This window comes from Mus musculus, chromosome 4, assembly GCF_000001635.26.
Source record: "Mus musculus strain C57BL/6J chromosome 4, GRCm38.p6 C57BL/6J".
In the NCBI taxonomy this organism is placed as follows: domain Eukaryota; kingdom Metazoa; phylum Chordata; class Mammalia; order Rodentia; family Muridae; genus Mus; species Mus musculus.
The window spans coordinates 118353819-118370533 of record NC_000070.6 but is presented as its reverse complement, the minus strand read 5'-3'; the positions used below and the strand labels follow the sequence as shown (position 1 = coordinate 118370533).

Genomic DNA, 16715 nt, shown 5'->3' with positions numbered 1-16715 from the left:
TTGGTGTACTGAGTTTACTGATCCCATCACACATTGTTAACGTCAGGAACCTAAAGGACCCCACACACTGGCTCGAGGCTGGTGAGCCCCCCTGGTGTGCCCCCCTTTCCCGGCACTCCAGTTACCTCCCACCAGCCTGAGCCTGGCATTGCAGCTCTTTCATGCAGCTCATGGGACCCGCCAGCCCTTCCAGGCCTTTGAAAGTCCTTCTCTGCTTTTCATTCTCCTTGGTTCTGAGTTAAGAACTAGAAGGGGCTGGAGAGACGGCCCAGCGGTTAAGAGTGGCTGCTGCCTTCCACAGGGCCTAGACTCACCCACCTCTAACTCCAGCTCTTGGGACCTAACGCCCCCTTGGCCTCCACATGTGTATTCAGGCATGTCACATACACACACTCACATAGACACACATATAAACACAGAAGTAAAAAAAAAAATTAGAGATAAAGAACAGAGGGGCTGTCGTCCCCCAATTAAGATAAGACTGCTTTTCCATCTTAGAGAACCATCCTCACAGGGCATCCAGCATCTCCTAGTAAACTTTCAGGGGTGCCCCATCTCCCTCTGCTCTGCAGACCTCTCTTCCATGTAGCAGTGAATGATGCCTGGTCTGTTGCCACCCCTACACCCACCCCTGAACACAGCTCACTTACCAGACCTGGACTCCAGCCCCAGCCATGTTTCCTGGTTTCCTGGGGAACCCTGAGCAAACCCACCCTCAGGCCTGACTCTTGCCTGTCAAGCAGTGCCATGTGAAATGGCCTGGGCCGGAGCCCTTCAGCCCTCGCCTGCCTCACTCAGCCTCTTGTCTCTCTTCCTTTTCTACAGTACCAGCCGGCTACGGGCTATGGCTATCCTTGGAACAGAGGGTCGAGGCTCCTTCTCCTGCCCCAAAGCCAAGGCTGAGGGGAGCCCAAAGGTAACTCCTTGTCACATAATGGTGAAGTCAGCAGTGATCTGAGTTAGGTCCCCTCCATACCCAAAGCCATTGACCCTGACATACACTGACCTGCTGCTCCTAGACTGTCATTATAAACCAGTCCTAAAGGACCCTTGCTGTGTTAGTTCCAGGCTGGTGAACCCCAGCCCGTATCTCCTTTTCCTTTCTTCAGAGCACCAGTACTCCGGTCACCACCTACCACCTGCAGCGGGCACTGCCTGGGGGCATCATCCTCATGGAGCTGACCTTCCAGGTGAGTCAGGGAAGCTTGGGGAGGAGGGGGGAGGAGCTCTACCTACTCGCCTCTCTCACCGTCCTCACCTCGGCTCACCTTCTCCTCAGGGCTGTTACTTCTGTGTCAAACAGTTTGCTCTGGAATGTTCCCGAATCCCAATGGGACAAGCCGTCAACTCTCAGGTATGTGGTGGGGACAGGGTAATATGGAGTGGACAGAGAGCTCAGACACAGCCACTGCCTCCCCGTTGTGTGGAGGGCACTAGGGTTTCATGACCCTTGTAGTGGGCACTAGAGCCTGGTGATGGGTTGGGTGCTGACCGGACTGTTGTTTTGTCTCATCCTGGGAGCTCCAAAGCTACACTCAGTTGTAGTGTTAAGGTAAGCCAGTACAGAGATGGGCTCCACCCTGTGCCAGCACCATATACCATTACATATAGCACAGTGCCCTTACAATGTGTCACATCAGTGCCATGCAAGACCTGGTCTGATGCAAACAGGGCAGTTGGCATTGTCTGTGTAGTCACCAGCACTGGCTCTTACTCATTATTATGTCCTTGTCAGTCTGCCGCAAGGCAAGCCCTTGATACCCTGGAGGGCCAAGCACTCAACGTTGTGTGGTTAGTTAAGGAGCAGGTAAGGTCAGCAGCCTGAAGCTCTGCCTCGCTCAGTTTGGCTTCTCAAGTTGCCAGCAGTGTCACAATAAGGCCTATACCTTGTAAGCTTACACCTCTGAAAGATAAGAGGATCTAGTGGGACCCAGTGCCATCAAAACCACCTCCTCTCCATTGTGGGGAACTCCCATACCAGGATGATTCAAAATCTAGGCCCAGATGGTTGCCTTTGTTTTGAACATCGAGCATACATACATACATACATGGTCACAGTTTGCCACAGGATAATACAACCCTAAAGAGCATTGTGGCTTCATGTGCAGGACCTTCCTGGACCAAAAGGGAGCTGCGGGTAGTGGGCCGTCCTCACTCACAGTGTTGTGTGAGGTCGGAGTGCTTCCTCCCAGCTTCCTTTGATTTCCTGTTACCTGATTTCCAGGGTCTGCCTACGCTCCCTCTGCCCCTCCTTCTCGAAGTCTCTAGTCCTGCGCAGGCTTCTTTTGTTTTAGATTAGTTTCTGAGATAGGTTTTAGCTAGCCCAGGCTGCCCTGGACTCACTATGTAGCCAACACTGACTGTCCACTTCTTTTCCTCCTGTCCCCATCTCCCAGCTGCTGGGACTTCCATGCTGCTCAAGTGTCTAAACTGCTGTAAGATGCCATCGTTCATTAAATGGCCATTGTATGTACTGAGAGGAGAAAGCAGGTTTTTTTCTAGGCAGATGGTGAGTCTGAAGGTGACAGAAATGTTGCCCTGCAACACAAAGCCCATCAGTGGAAGACTTGGGTGAAATCCAGTTTCCTGAGATACGATCTCACCCCTCTCTGTTTGGTCTCATCACACTGCCCCTGACTGAGATCTCTGCGCTCTCTCTTAAGGTGGATGAGGAAGCTGACGACACAGAGAGACACTGGTTTACCAAGGCCTTGTCGCTAGTCTGTCTCCTTGTGATGTTGGTTTTCGTTTCTACCAATTCCTGAGGCTCCCACGGTGCCCAGATGGCGCCTACCATTTGAGTACCACACACACTGCTGTCAACACTGTTGGTGGAGTACCATCAAGAGAAGGGCGTGGTCCTCATCTCTGCCTCTCTCCCTTTCTCTGTCCCTTCTACCGTCGTCATCAGTCATCAGCCAGATAGTCACGTAGACTCAACAGAGGCTCGGCCTGACCTGGCCCTGCTGTTCTATAGGAAGCTTTACAGTGACCAGTGGGAGTTAGGCTCCATGTCAGACAGATCAGCATCAAAGGCAGAGGGCACACAGGCATGAAGGATGGGGCCAGAGTCTTGTCCTTGGGAAAGGCAGGTAATGACAGCTGGCTTTCCTTGACTCTCACCAGATTTTCTGATTCTGAATTCTCTAGTGAGCTTTGTAATCCCTCATTCACCCCTGTGCTGTCCGTCATCCCTGTCTGTCATCCCGCCCTGTCCATCATCCCTGGACTGTCTATCACCCACCCCTGCACTGTCTGTCACCCCTGTCTGTCATCCCGTCCTGTCCATCATCCCTGGACTGTCCTGTCCGTCACCCCTGGACTGTCTATCACCCACCCCTGCACTGTCTGTCACCCCTGTCTGTCATCCCCTGTCCTGTCCATCATCCCTGGACTGTCTATCACCCACCCCTGCACTGTCTGTCACCCCTGTCTGTCATCCCTGCACTGTCCATCATCCCCTGTCCTATCCCTCATCCCTGGACTGTCTATCACCCACCCCTGCACTGTCTGTCACCCCTGTCTGTCATCCCTGCACTGTCCATCATCCCCTGTCCTATCCCTCATCCCTGGACTGTCTATCACCCACCCCTGCACTGTCTGTCACCCCTATCTGTCATCCCCTGACCTGTCCATCATCCCTGACCTGTCCATCATCCTCTGTCCTATCCCTCATCCCTGGACTGTCCATCATCCCTGGACTGTCTATCACCCACCCCTGCACTGTCTGTCATCCCCTGTCCTGTCCATCATCCCTGGACTGTCCCGTCCGTCACCCCTGTCTGTCATCCCTGCACTGTCCATCATCCCCTGTCTTATCCCTCATCCCTGGACTGTCCATCATCCCTGGACTGTCCATCTTCCTGTATCCAACTACTGTACTGTAAGCTTCTTGAAGGCAAGGCACTGTGTCTGTTCCCCTGTACTTATAATGACCACTGGTAAATACATGGTAGACCATCTATGTCCGACTCAAATGCAATAGTAACGAGGGTTATCTCCCCTAATGGCCCTGGTTCCAAATAAACAGGAAAGTCCAGCACTGTATTACAGAGTGTAAGAGTTTCCCATAGAAGCTGTGCTGGCTAAGGGACTTCTCCTGGGCCCACAACAACAGGAAGCAGTACCAAGCTTCCTCTCTGCCCAGGAAGAAAGAAGTATTGACTGGGCAGCCCGTGTTCCCACAGCCTAACCCTGCCTCCTGCCGTTCCTCCCCAGCTGTCCCTGCTGTTCACAGAGGAATGTGACAAGGTCCGTGATCTGATGCATGTGCACTCCTTCAGCTATGACTTCCACCTGCGCCTCGTGCACCAGCACGTGCTCGGTGCCCACCTGGCACTGCGGCACGGCTACCACCTCACCACCTTCCTGCAGCACTTCCTGGCCCACCACCCTGATGGACCCCACTTTGGCCGTAATCACATTTACCAAGGTCAGTGCCCAAGGGCAAGCCAGTAAGACTATAGTAGAACAGCCAAACGGCCAGGCCTGACCGGGAATCGCTCGTTTCCCTGTACCATGTCCATGCTTTCAGTCTTCAACTGTCCTAGGTTCCTCACGGTTGGTTATAGCAGAATTAGGGCTCTGTGTCCCATGTCATCCTGCCCTCTATTTATCCCATCTCACAACATTCCTTGGGGGCTTGGGGGGTCCCCAGGAAAGCAAAATCTCAGTATTCCCATCCCCTGCCCCACCTGCTCAGGTTGTGTCTCCCAGGCTCAGTGTCTGTCTGTCCTGTAACTTGCCTCATAGGGACGCTGGAGCTCCCCACCCCACTCATTGCTGCCCACCAGCTGTACAACTATGTGGCTGACCATGCCAGTTCTTACCACATGAAACCACTGCGAATGGCCCGGCCCGGTGGTCCGGAACATAATGAATATGCCCTGGTGTCAGCATGGCATAGGTAAGACTAGGAGGCGGTGCCCAGCTCCTCCTGGTAGGGCTGAGGGTGGGGAGCTGCACTTAAGAGTAGGGAGATGTGTGTTTTCTGGAGCACAGGGGTTGGGACTGGTTTCAGTTGAGCCTCAGAGGCGGCATATCTCCCACCCTGACTACACAGCTCTGGCTCCTATCTGGACTCGGAAGGGCTTCGGCATCAGGATGACTTTGATGTGTCTCTGCTTGTCTGTCACTCTGCTGCACCCTTCGAGGAGCAAGGAGAGGCTGAGCGACATGTGCTGAGGTCAGAACTTTTACCTTGAATGTACCCACTTCTCAGATTCTCTACTCCTACCCTTGAGTCTATGGCTGTGACACTCTCCCACTCTCCTCCTTCTACTCTCCAGGCTTCAGTTCTTTGTGGTGCTAACCAGCCAACGAGAACTTTTCCCAAGACTCACTGCTGACATGCGCAGATTCCGGAAACCCTCCAGGCTTCCCCTTGAGCCAGAGACTCCTGGGAGCTTGGTTGGTAGCCCCAGGGAAGCCTCAGGGATGATGCTGGCCCCAGGGCCAGCTCCTCTGTTCCCACCATTGGCTGCAGAAGTGGGTATGGCCCGGGCACGGCTAGCTCAGCTGGTTAGGTTGGCTGGTGGGCACTGCCGGCGGGATACCCTCTGGAAGCGCCTATTCTTGCTGGAGCCACCAGGGCCTGACCGGCTAAGGCTTGGAGGGCGCCTGGCCCTGGCAGAGCTGGAGGAGCTCTTAGAGGCAGTCCACGCCAAGTCCATTGCGGACATTGACCCCCAGCTGGTAAGAGACCTGCCTCCTCAGGGTGAGCATTGCTTCCAGCAGTGCCGTAGTGGCCGGGTTGGAGGGAAGGCATCTGGGGTGACTCTGGAGTGGTGGGCTCAGGGCTGTGACCCCTCCCCAGGACTGTTTCCTCTCCATGACGGTCTCCTGGTACCAGAGCCTCATCAAGGTTCTCCTGAGCCGATTCCCCCAGAGCTGCCGCCATTTTCAGAGCCCAGACTTGGGAACCCAGTACCTGGTGAGTCCCATTGGCCCCACTCTGAAAGGAACAGCAGCAGACATCCACTGACATAACAGCCACTGAGGGAGTGCAGCCTTAACAAACCAGCTGTGCTTTACAGTGGTGCCTTGCTGGAGTTAGACCACGCCGACTGCCATTGAAACCTTTGGGCACTGGGTAGGGAGCCTGGGTACATGGTTGCTGGGACCTGGCACTCAGACCACTGTAACACACATGCTTATCCTCCACCACTGACTTGGCAATATCCCCAGGAGGCCTGAGCACCCTGGTGTGAAGGCACAACTGAAGGCCAGGGAGAGAGATGGCTCCAGTGGTGGTGATGAGCGTGTATGAGAATCTAGAGGGTAAAGAATGGGTACAGCTGTGCTTAGGGAGAGGATTCAAGAAGACTGAGTCAGAGAGTAGGCATGGTGAGCCTGGCACAAGATGTATCTCTGGCATGCCCCAGTCATCCAGAGAAGCCAGGCCGCAGTGGGGCAGGCACCAGTGATGGAGCACTGAAGCTAGAGTGGCGGGGGATGAGTGCTTGGGACAGGTTGAGTCTGTGGCCCATGAGGTTTGTGGACATCTGGGATGGAGAGAGCTATAGATGATACAGAAGCCCTGAGGAGAAATACCCAGCAGCAGTGGATCCCAGAGCTGAGTGCTAGGGGGCAGCTGGCATCGGGAGGCAGTGGGAGACCTAGAACTGCCCGTCACTGACTGGCTTCACTATCATGGTCTAAAAGGTTCTGACAGACAGGTTGAGGGAGGCCCAGTGTGGCCACACCATCCTGAGTGAGTCAGGCTTGCAGATAGGATCAGGCACAGTGACAGGAGGCAGCCTCACCCTCTTGCCTCCATAAGGAGCCTTCCAGGTCTCACGCCCACTCGGGCGAGGTGAGGCGAGCCTCACTCCCCCTCTGTTGTTGCAGGTTGTGCTGAATCAGAAGTTCACCGACTGCTTTGTCTTGGTGTTTCTGGACTCACACCTGGGAAAGACGGTGAGAGCAGAGGGCACGGGGTTTCCTGGAGGCTGCACCCCAAGTCCTCCACCTCAGCCTTGTAAAGCTGGGCTGCCAGCCTCTGCACCCAGCCTCTGTCCTTTCCACGGCCTTTCACGGCTTCACTTGTCATGTTCCCCACAGTCTCTGACGGTGGTTTTCCGAGAGCCCTTCCCGGTGCAGCCCCAGGACAGTGAGAGCCCTCCTGCCCAGCTGGTCTCTACCTACCACCACTTGGAGTCTGTCATCAACACAGCCTGTTTCACCCTCTGGACCCGCCTTCTCTGAGAAGTGGACCAGTGACTCTGTTGATTGAATCATGGATCTATAAGCTTGCCCGCTTGAGGCAGGACAGACTGGCACTTAGGAACCCCAGGGTAAACTCAGACACAGAATGACACTAAAGGACTGAGTATGTCTGGGAGAAGTGCTGCTACAGCCTGGCAACAGGAACATAGCTGCTGAACAGCCCGGACTCGCCTCAGGCCCCTGGGCCTGTGCAGAAGAGGATGCCTCCTTCCTGCACACCTGGTGGAGTGCCAGGGAATGTCACATGATCTGACAAGCTCTCACCTCTAAGAGCTCTGCCACTTGGCCATCACTGTTGGACATTACCATTGAGATAGACTTGGTTCCGATCTTGACTCGGCCTGTCAAGCACCTGTGACCAGTCTTACCTCCTCCCGTCCCCACTGGACCTTTGGTTCCTCATCTGTGGATAAGGAGGGCTCAGAAGTCTCCTGTGTCCACAGCAACCCTGGAGGATTTGAGCTTGAGCTGTGTGTCCCTTCTCAGTGGGAGGGAATTAACCTGGAGACATTGAAGCATTAGACACTATGTGTCCCCCACCCCTGTAATATACACATATGAGAACGCTCAGTGTGATTTTAATTCAGAGGAGGGGACTCCGGACACTAACACACCGCCCCAGGGCAGCATGCAGGTGCTGTGCAGAACCTTACTGGCCAGTCCGTGGGTGGCCCCGCCTGTCCCAGTATGAACGTAGCCAACTCAGACCCTCCACTGTGTCTCCTGCAGTAAAAGAGAGACAATGCCATCTTAACCCATAGGGAAAGAACCACCCCTGTCCAACATCTGCCCCTCCAGTGTCCCCTCACCTCGAGGCCGATACTCGCAACCCACAAATCCTTGGTAGCCCTCATCTTCTAGCAGCTGAAACAGGTAAGTAAAGTCTAGCTCTCCAGAGCTGCCTGGCTCCCCGCGGTCTGGGACCTGGGCCACTTGCACATGCCCTGGGGACAGAAGGGGAGAGGCATGGGACAGCACAGGGTGGAAAAGTGGTAAACTAAGGAAGACCATCAGACCAAGATGGAGCACAAGAGGGAAGCTCTCACCGACAGTGGGCAGAAACTCCCTGATGTTTCCTGTGAGATTCCCATCCATGATCTGCCAGTGGAATATGTCCTGGGAAGGAGAATGCCAATTAGGACCCTCCAGTGTCCTCCACAGTCCTTCCCAGCCTGGAAGGCATGGCCTCCTGCAGAAGCACCCATCTCCTACTCACCATCTGCAACTGCAGATTGGGTCTCCCAACCTTCTGCAAAATGGCTGCCGCTAGGGGGAAAGCCGGGGAGACAGCCATGAGACTTAGGAATGTGTGGACCAAAGAGGACTAGAAGGTGGCATAGGACTAGATTCCTACCTTGCCGGGGCGTGTCCAGGAAATACTGGGGGTCTGTGATTCGGGTGTTGATGGGCTCCAGCAGTCCCACGAGGTTCTCCTAGAACCACAGTGGAGGCTGTCAAGGGCTCCTCCCCACATCTGTCCCAGTCTGTCACTGGGCAGTAAACGCATCTGTTCCTCTTTGTCCCCACTGTGTACCTCCTGTCTCCCCAACACATTAGGTATGCTTCCATCTCTTACCTGAGCCAGAACGCCAGCTGCATGCTTCAGATTCTCCACAAAAACCGTCTCCATCTCCCCCTTGACTGCAGCCCGGTCAGCCCCTTGGGGTACTCGGCCAGCCATCAGGTGGATCCTGTGGAGAGGGTGGTAGAGGAGGGCTCCTGCCTCCCTGTGCATCTCTTTTTAGATGCCCTTTAACTATCCCAGCCTCACCCAGACTCCCAGGCCTTCTGGCCTGACAATTTGAGGCAGGATGCTCAGGTATCCCAGCAGCCTCCTGCACTTCTGTGTCAGGCCTAGGCAAGCGGCCCAGGCCTTCCCATCTACCCATCAGGGCCTCACCCATCACTTACTCCTCTACTTATCTTAACCCCTCTCTTCCCCATGTTCCTTCTCAGCCCATAAGCATGCTTGAGGCTTTTTTTTTCTTTTCTTTTCTTTTTTTTTTTTTTTTGATTTTTAAAATGTATTTGTGTATGAGTGTTTTACCTGCATGTCTGTATGTGTACCGTGTGTGCCAGGTGCCCTTGGGGTCAGAAGGCATTGGATGTCCTGTTACTGAATGTATAGATGGTTGTGTTGCCATGAGGGTACTGGCAACCCAATCCAGGTCTTCCTCAAGAGCTATAAATGCTCTTAACTGCTGAGCCATCTCTCTAGCCTCCCAGCCCCGAGGCTCACCTTTTTAAATGATTTTGATCCTTGCCCTTACAGAAAGCTTAACCCTACTTCCTCTCCCTACACTGACCAGCAATGAGCCTGCCTCTTGCCACGGTTGCTTCCTGGTGTTAATGGGCTCCAGAAGTTCCCTGAGGTTCTCCTGGAACCATGCTGGAGGTTCCCAAGGGCTCCTCCTTCCCCACATCTGTCCACTTTTTGTCTCTGTTCCTAACCGCCAGCAGGTATTCAAGCCCTTGGAACTCAGTATTTACCACCTCCAGCCTCATTAACTCAGCTGGACACAAACAACAACCCTCCTCTTGCCAGGGCCACAGCCTCCTTGCTTGAATAGCGTACCTCTCCCTATAAAGTGGATGTGTGGGCCTGCCAGATTCCTGCATCACTATCTGCAAACAGCATTCGCCTAGTAGGGGTTAGGTGCCCGCCCTACCACGCCTCCACCCCTGCCCCTGCTTTCTCGACCTTATTAGCTCCCTCACCAGACCACCCCCCACCCCCGCTCTCAGCACGGGTTCCCTGTATGAGAAGGGCATGACATCAGCGTGGCATACTTCCGTATGACACTAACAGATGAAATACAAAAAGCAGTCTGTAAAGGCCCTGGCCCACAAGTGGTGTCTCTGCTCACAGCTTTCTCCCGATCTGGACCTATGGTCAAGGGTGAGCAGGGCGGGGTACCTGGGGCAGCCCAGAGCCTTGGCATACAGCACAGCCTGCTCCAGCCCCTCTCCCCCAGCCCCATCTCCCCCTTCTCATGGTCTCCTGTGGAGAGAACCAGCGTCAGCGTGGGCCTGGCTCCCCGAAGCCCTTGGGGCTCCCCCGCCCGGAGCGCACACCCCGCGGCGTGTTGATGAGCACCAGCCGCAGTCCCGCAGTCTGCGCCGCGCTCGCCAGCGCCTGGGGGGACTCGGTGTACGGCCAGGCCACCTCGGCCGCTTCGAAGCCCGCACGGCCCGCGGCGTGCAGCCGCTCGGGGAGCCCGGGGAGCTCTGGAAACAGCCAGGAGACGTTGGCCGAAAAGCGGAGCGGAGCCATGCGAGCAGAAGGCGGCGGCGAGGGAGCGGCCTCGGGTCAGGAAGTGAGGGCAGCGGCGAGGGGCGGAGCCAGGCCGCCCCATCCCTGTTCAAATAAAGGGAGGTGGGCCTGCGATCTAAGCCTGGTGGAGAGGAGGTAGCTGTTCATTAACGCCCCGAAAGCTGTGCACAAACAGCTTTATTTGAATTCAAGTCTCGCACATATTCTGGCCCAGAACTACGGCCAATATCCTCCTGCCCCAACCTCCCTATGTGCGATTACTACCTCCGCCACACTTAGATCTTTATGCCAGCGGCTCTCACACTGCCCGCCCATTGATTTTTCCCTTCTGGACTAAACACTAAGCGTGCATTTTTTTTTTCCTCAGAAAATTCGTATCGTGTCGTATAAAGTTTTATGGCCTATCTTTTTTCAAATGACGACCTATTAGCATTCCCCCGTATTCTTCAATACTCTTCAAAGTCATGCCGATCGCTGCTTATTGTTGCACTTCACACTTAAGACAACCCATAACTATCATCTCGCTGTGGCTGGTGTGTATGCTCACGCGCAGTGTAAGACCACGTTAAAACACTCTGGGTCCCCATCTGCACCTTTTTCTTAGATTCCCTTTTTAATGATGTCCATCACAGTGCTTGCCAGTTCTGGATGTTTGTTATAAAAGAAACTGCTGTACCAGGTTAACTGGGCTAAGCATCTGGGGGCCTCCAGTGATGGGGCCATAGGAGGATACCCAAGGGCAGCCAACCTGGCCAATCAAAATTGGCTTAGTTTTGTCAGGCGACTAGGTCTGTGGAAACTATAAAAGATAGATAGATAGATAGATAGATAGATAGATAGATAGATAGATAGATAGATAGATAGGTTGAACAAAGGTAATGAAAGAAAGATGAAATTTCAAGACCTGTAAGTCATTTAAAGTACTCAGAAATTGCTGGTTGTTTGTAAGCCTAGAGGCTGCCTGGGGCTGAGAAAAGAGAAAAACAAACCTGGGTATGCCCTGTAGTTAAAACATTCCTGGGAACATCTTGACCATAAGATAAAGGGGATGTGAAGACATAGCAGGGCTATCTGAACTGAGTCAACAACTCACAGAACTCTGACACCCTGCACGTACATGTAATTTTTCTGCTGATGTTTAAATAAGCCAATAGTGTGTCGCTATGCTGAATTCCACACCCCTTACCCCATAAAACCCCCTAGCTTTCGAGCCTCGTGGCCAACATCCGTTATCTCCTGTGTGGGATGCATGTCGGTCTGGAGCTCTGTAATTAAACGACCTCATGTAATTACATCGAGATGGTCCTTCGTGATTTTTTTGGGCGCACGCTGAATCGGGAATGGAGTGGGGGTTTCCCCACTAGGTCTATCAGTTGATCTCAGAAGAGTATAACGGAGTCTTTATAAGTAAAGGGCCCTGCTGACCCGGGCAGCTGCTCTATAGCTGGTTACTTATCTCACCTGTAAAGCCTCTTGTGTTTCTTGAAACAAATTTGAACAAATCTTTCATTTACAAAAACACAGATTTCAAAAATACATAGAATGTATTCCAAAAAAAGAAACAGGCTTAAATTCTTTTCTTTTTATGTGTGTGGGTGTCTTGCCTGCCTGTATGTCTGTGCACCACACTCGTGCAGTGCCAATGGGGCCAGAAGAGGGCATCGGATCTCCTGGATCTAGCTGCCCTATAGGTGCTGTGAACTGAGACTTGGGTTCTGTGGAAGAACAGGCAGTTCCAGTGGGGTTGTCTCCCGCACTCTTTAAATTCCTAATAGCAATGATATAGTGCTTTCTGAAAGGTATATTTATAAGGATCGTGTACACCTCTGATCCCAAATACTGAGGAGACTGAGACAGGGTCACTGTGGGTTTAAGGCCAGCCTGAGGAATGTAGGAAGACCTTGTCTGAGAAAAAGAAAGGAAGCTGGGTGATGGTGGCACAAGCCTTTAATCCCAGCACCTCCAAGGTAGACAGATATCTGTGATTCGAGGCCAGCCTGGTCTACAGAACTAGTTCTAGGACAGCCAAGGCTAAACAGAGGAACCCTCTTTCAGAAACCCAAACCAACCAAACAAGAAAAGAAAAGAAAAAGAAGTTTTATGAGGCTGAGCTCTACCCTCGAGTTTTAGCGCTCAGCCATTAACTAACTATTCACAGGTCATTGCTATCATAATGAAGCCAGTCTACTTGCTGAGCGCTGCAGATGCCCCCAGCCAGCTTCCACTGCTCTGCTCAGCTCCAGCTCAGGACATCCAGCTCAGGACCAGGCTCATCCCATCCTCAAGCCTCGAGCTTAGAGGTTCCACCCCTGCGGCTCAGCCTCAGACCCACCAGCTCACTGGTGCATCACCTGATTTCTTGCCCGTTTGCCGTTGAATTTTCTCTTGGACCTTTGGCTTGTTTGGCACATGTCTCTCGGCTAGAGTCCGATCAGGTTGTGGCCTCTTAACTAAGTTTAGCTTGTTAATCAATCAGCAGGTTTACAATCCAGAGTGACACCCAAGGGAAGACATCTTTATTAGCTCTTTGCTGTAAATCTCACTTGTACCAAGGTAATTGTAATTAAATCCTAGTCGCATCTCCACCTCCTGAGTTCTGAATCAGGAACTAAATGTTCTAACCCACAGTGAGCCACACCCTCTCCATATTCCTTTATGGCAGCAGAGAGAGTTTTATGAACTAGGTGGACATGACTCGCAATTCCTCTTGACTCCCTTATGGCTTTCAATAAAATATGGAGCACAGTGTCCATGAAAACAATTCTCCCCCCTTTTTCCATGCTAGGATTAGAACCCAGGTCCCTGTACATGGAACACGTGATTTTTCACCAAACTACACCCCAGCCTACAAAGTATTTTCTTCATTCATAACTTGATCATCTATAGTTTCTAGCACTTTCTGTCCCAGGCATCATACTAAATTATTATGCCAAGTTTTAACTTTTGCCCAGAGAATTTGCATAGGAGTAATGTTTCATTGTGGGATCAACAACCTGGATTAGCTAATGGATGAGAGCTAAAGTTCAAGGCAGAGTCCAGAGTCTCATCTGGTCATGTGATAGCATCCATCTGTGCAGTGTTGAAACCTTCTGCAGTCCTGTGTACAACACAAGTGAACCCTCAGTGAGATCCATCTGATACATTCCAGGTCGGCAAAAATGAAAGTCCATGGCAGATAGCCGATAGGATTTAGAACAACTGGCAAGCTTCCCCAATGCCAGTGCGAACGGAAATCACTCTAACCGCTTTGGAAAACAATTTGGCATGATCTCTAAAAGCTGATACGCCCTGGATCCAGCAGTTCCTCATTCAGGTGTATTCCCTGAAGAAACATTTGCACAAGTGTGGCAGGAATAAGCCTCGTGATATTCATAACCACATAGCTTACCCAGCAAAAGGCTAACATGGGCCAAACATCCACAGACACACACGGATGAGTGGTAGTACCATTACCGTGTCCCACAGAGAGGGAAAGGCAAAGCTGGTAGCTCAGGCTCAAAATTGAGTTTCCTCTCGTACTGGAGCAAGTAAAGTTTGGCTCAAAGTGAAAACATTAAGGTGATGGTATTTAAAAATCTCAGAAACATCATTTTGAGAGAAATATGTATGGCATGGCGTGCTTCCAGTTTTATTTTGTCAAAGATTTTTGTCTGATTTATATGCATGTGTCAGCAGGTAGGTGTGCACTTGAGTGTGGGTGCCTGTACTGTTAAGACTCGCTGGAACAGGACATGGATACTGGGAACGAATCTCTTCTGTGGTGGGATCCTGGGGTTGAACTTAGGTCCAGGCTTGTGCAGCAAGCCTCTTACCCACTAAGCCTTGTCACCAGCCCTGTTTCCACTTATACAAAGGCAGAGAAGCCACCACCACATGAGGAGATACAAACATCTCTGGGTTTTGTTTGGTTTCCGAGACAGGGTTTCTCTGTATAGCCCTGGCTATCCTGGAACTCACTCTGTAGACCAGGCTGGCCTCAAACTAAGAAATCTGCCTGCCTCTGCCTCCCAAGTGCTGGAATTAAAGACCTGTGCCACCACTTCCTGGCTAACATCTCTGTTTTTAAAAAATGTGAATAGCAATCACAAAGCATGATTGTGTCTGGAGGGGAGAGAAAAAGATGGTACTGGAGACCTGGGAAGTCACCGACATCCCTTCCCTTAAACTGGGTGGGGACAGCCATGTATGCTAATTATGTCTCGCTTCTTTATCGCTTACATATGTTTTGTAGGCACCAATTTTGTGTATCAGTTTCATATTTAATAAAAACAGAACTTTAAGACCTTCTGTGCGCATGCCTACCACCTGCTAGCATATTCTGTGCTAACATTTCATCATCTCAAAGCTTTGCTACAGACCCGGCTTCCTTGCACCGTTTGTATAGTTTGGGCTACAATTACTGTTTTTCAGATTGTTACTGCTCAGGATGGTGATCTGAAGACATGATAGGTGCCACAGTAATTGTCTTCTGACCAGGCTGGGCCAGTATAATATCTGTTATAGATGTTTCCTCCTTCTCCCTCTAAAAAAAGACACACACACACACACACACACACATACACACACACAGAGTACACAAGTGTGGAGACAGCCAGCCCAGGAGAGTAACACTAATGTCAGAGAGAAGAGACAAAGAAGAACAAAGTACTGCGTTTGTGTTGCAGAGGCTCTGTTAGGGAATCAACCAGGTTGCCTTTCTTGTTTCCTCTTAACTTTTTCCAAAAAAAAAAAAAAATCAAGATTTCCCAGAACTAACCTCCTGTTTACCCTCCCAGCCTCCAGCACTGTGTATACTTCAATAAATATCTGAGTCTATCAGTAAATTCATTGTTGTGTGTTGTCTGAATGAGAATGGCCCCTGTAGGTTCATATATCTGAGTACTTGGTCCCCAGTATGGTGGAGGTGTTTGGGAAGGATTAGGAGGTGTGGCCTTGTTGGAGGAGGTGGGGCCTTGTTGAAGGAGGTGTGGTCATCAAGACCAGCAAGGAGGAGGTGTGGCCTTGCTGGAGGAGGTGTGGCCTTGTTGGAGGACTTGTATCACTACAACCTGGCTTTGAGACTTCAAAAGTTTCAAGCCATTCCCAGTGTCTGTCTCTCTGACCCATTCTTGTGGATGAAGAAGTGAGCCTTCAGCTACTACTCCAGCGCCATGCCTGCCTGCCTGCCTATTGCAGTGTTTCTCACTATGATGGCCATGGGCTTTCCTCTGTAACTGAGTACCCCAAATAAACTCTTCCTTCTGTATGTAAAGACCTAACCTTAGGGCACCAGGATTTATATCATTTCAAGAATCTTTATAATTCAAACTACTAGCAGTAAATGGCTGGGTGGCCCCTACAGTGATGTAAAGATTCCAGTGCCTAACAGGGCATCTCTGTCTTTCAAAGTCATAGATTATGCCAGCGATTTTAGTTCACTCTCCTCATTAAGCTCTTTATTATCTTGTCCTGTACAAGAACATTTTCATCTCTCTTTTGCTTTCTTTATCTAAGCTGTTAGCTTCCTATCATTTGGTACAATATGCTCAAGCCAGAGCCTATCTATCACGTGTATATTTCCTCACTCAGCCATGTATTCCTTTACAGCTGCCTCCGTTTAGGAAGGTCCCATTCAATTGTCACTCTGCTGGTTTTTTTTTGTTTTTTTTTTGAGCCATTGAGCCTGCATTTCTAACTCCTCAGGATTTAACTTTCTGACTATTCTCAATTTTACCAGTAATAGTCCATATCACATAGACTCATGTCAGCTCGTAACAGCGTCAAAAAGGAATGGAAATCTTGGGTAAAATTTCTTTCATGGACTCCTATTGTATCCAAGCATTTACACAGGAATATCCATGATGCATCTACATTTGGGACCCTGTAACTAAAATGTCAGCACATTTAAACAGAATAATCTCTCACACACCATACATTGAATAATAGCATCATTATACAAAACAGAATTGAATCACTTTACAAAATTTGCACTTGCATAAGCAATTATCTATATTCTCGGAAGAATATTACAATATTTGCTATTCCACGTTACACGTGTTCCTCTTTCAAAGGGGTTCCTGTAGCTGGCCCTTTATCCTTGCTTTCTAATCTGTTACTGGGTGGCTGGATTGCATCCAGAAACCCTTATTTCCCTCTCTTGCATATGCATCCTTAATAGCAAACAAAGGCTCTTGGCAGCCTAATGGAATGTTAACTAATTGCGTGTCGTCATGCA

The 16715-nt window shown here is 51.0% G+C and overlaps 1 protein-coding gene and 1 pseudogene across 2 annotated transcripts in view; one reads left to right on the top strand and one right to left on the bottom strand.

Annotated features, from left to right (window-relative positions):
* Window positions 1-7794, top strand: part of Szt2 (SZT2 subunit of KICSTOR complex) — a 46547-nt gene extending 38753 nt beyond the window's left edge. The window contains exons 63-72 of the mRNA NM_198170.4: window positions 826-916; window positions 1110-1190; window positions 1280-1354; window positions 4219-4432; window positions 4753-4906; window positions 5063-5185; window positions 5289-5694; window positions 5816-5932; window positions 6850-6918; window positions 7063-7794. Coding sequence (NP_937813.3) covers window positions 826-916; window positions 1110-1190; window positions 1280-1354; window positions 4219-4432; window positions 4753-4906; window positions 5063-5185; window positions 5289-5694; window positions 5816-5932; window positions 6850-6918; window positions 7063-7206 — 1474 coding nt within the window. The 3' untranslated portion in view covers window positions 7207-7794. The remainder of the gene's footprint in view (window positions 1-825; window positions 917-1109; window positions 1191-1279; window positions 1355-4218; window positions 4433-4752; window positions 4907-5062; window positions 5186-5288; window positions 5695-5815; window positions 5933-6849; window positions 6919-7062) is intronic.
* Window positions 7790-10535, bottom strand: Hyi (hydroxypyruvate isomerase (putative); annotated as a pseudogene). The gene is made up of 7 exons (NR_003946.2): window positions 10303-10535; window positions 8804-8918; window positions 8582-8660; window positions 8444-8493; window positions 8274-8343; window positions 8037-8171; window positions 7790-7950 (listed from the first exon to the last, which is right to left on the bottom strand). The product of NR_003946.2 is annotated as a hydroxypyruvate isomerase (putative), transcript variant 2 (transcript).
* Window positions 10536-16715: the final 6180 nt, after the last annotated feature.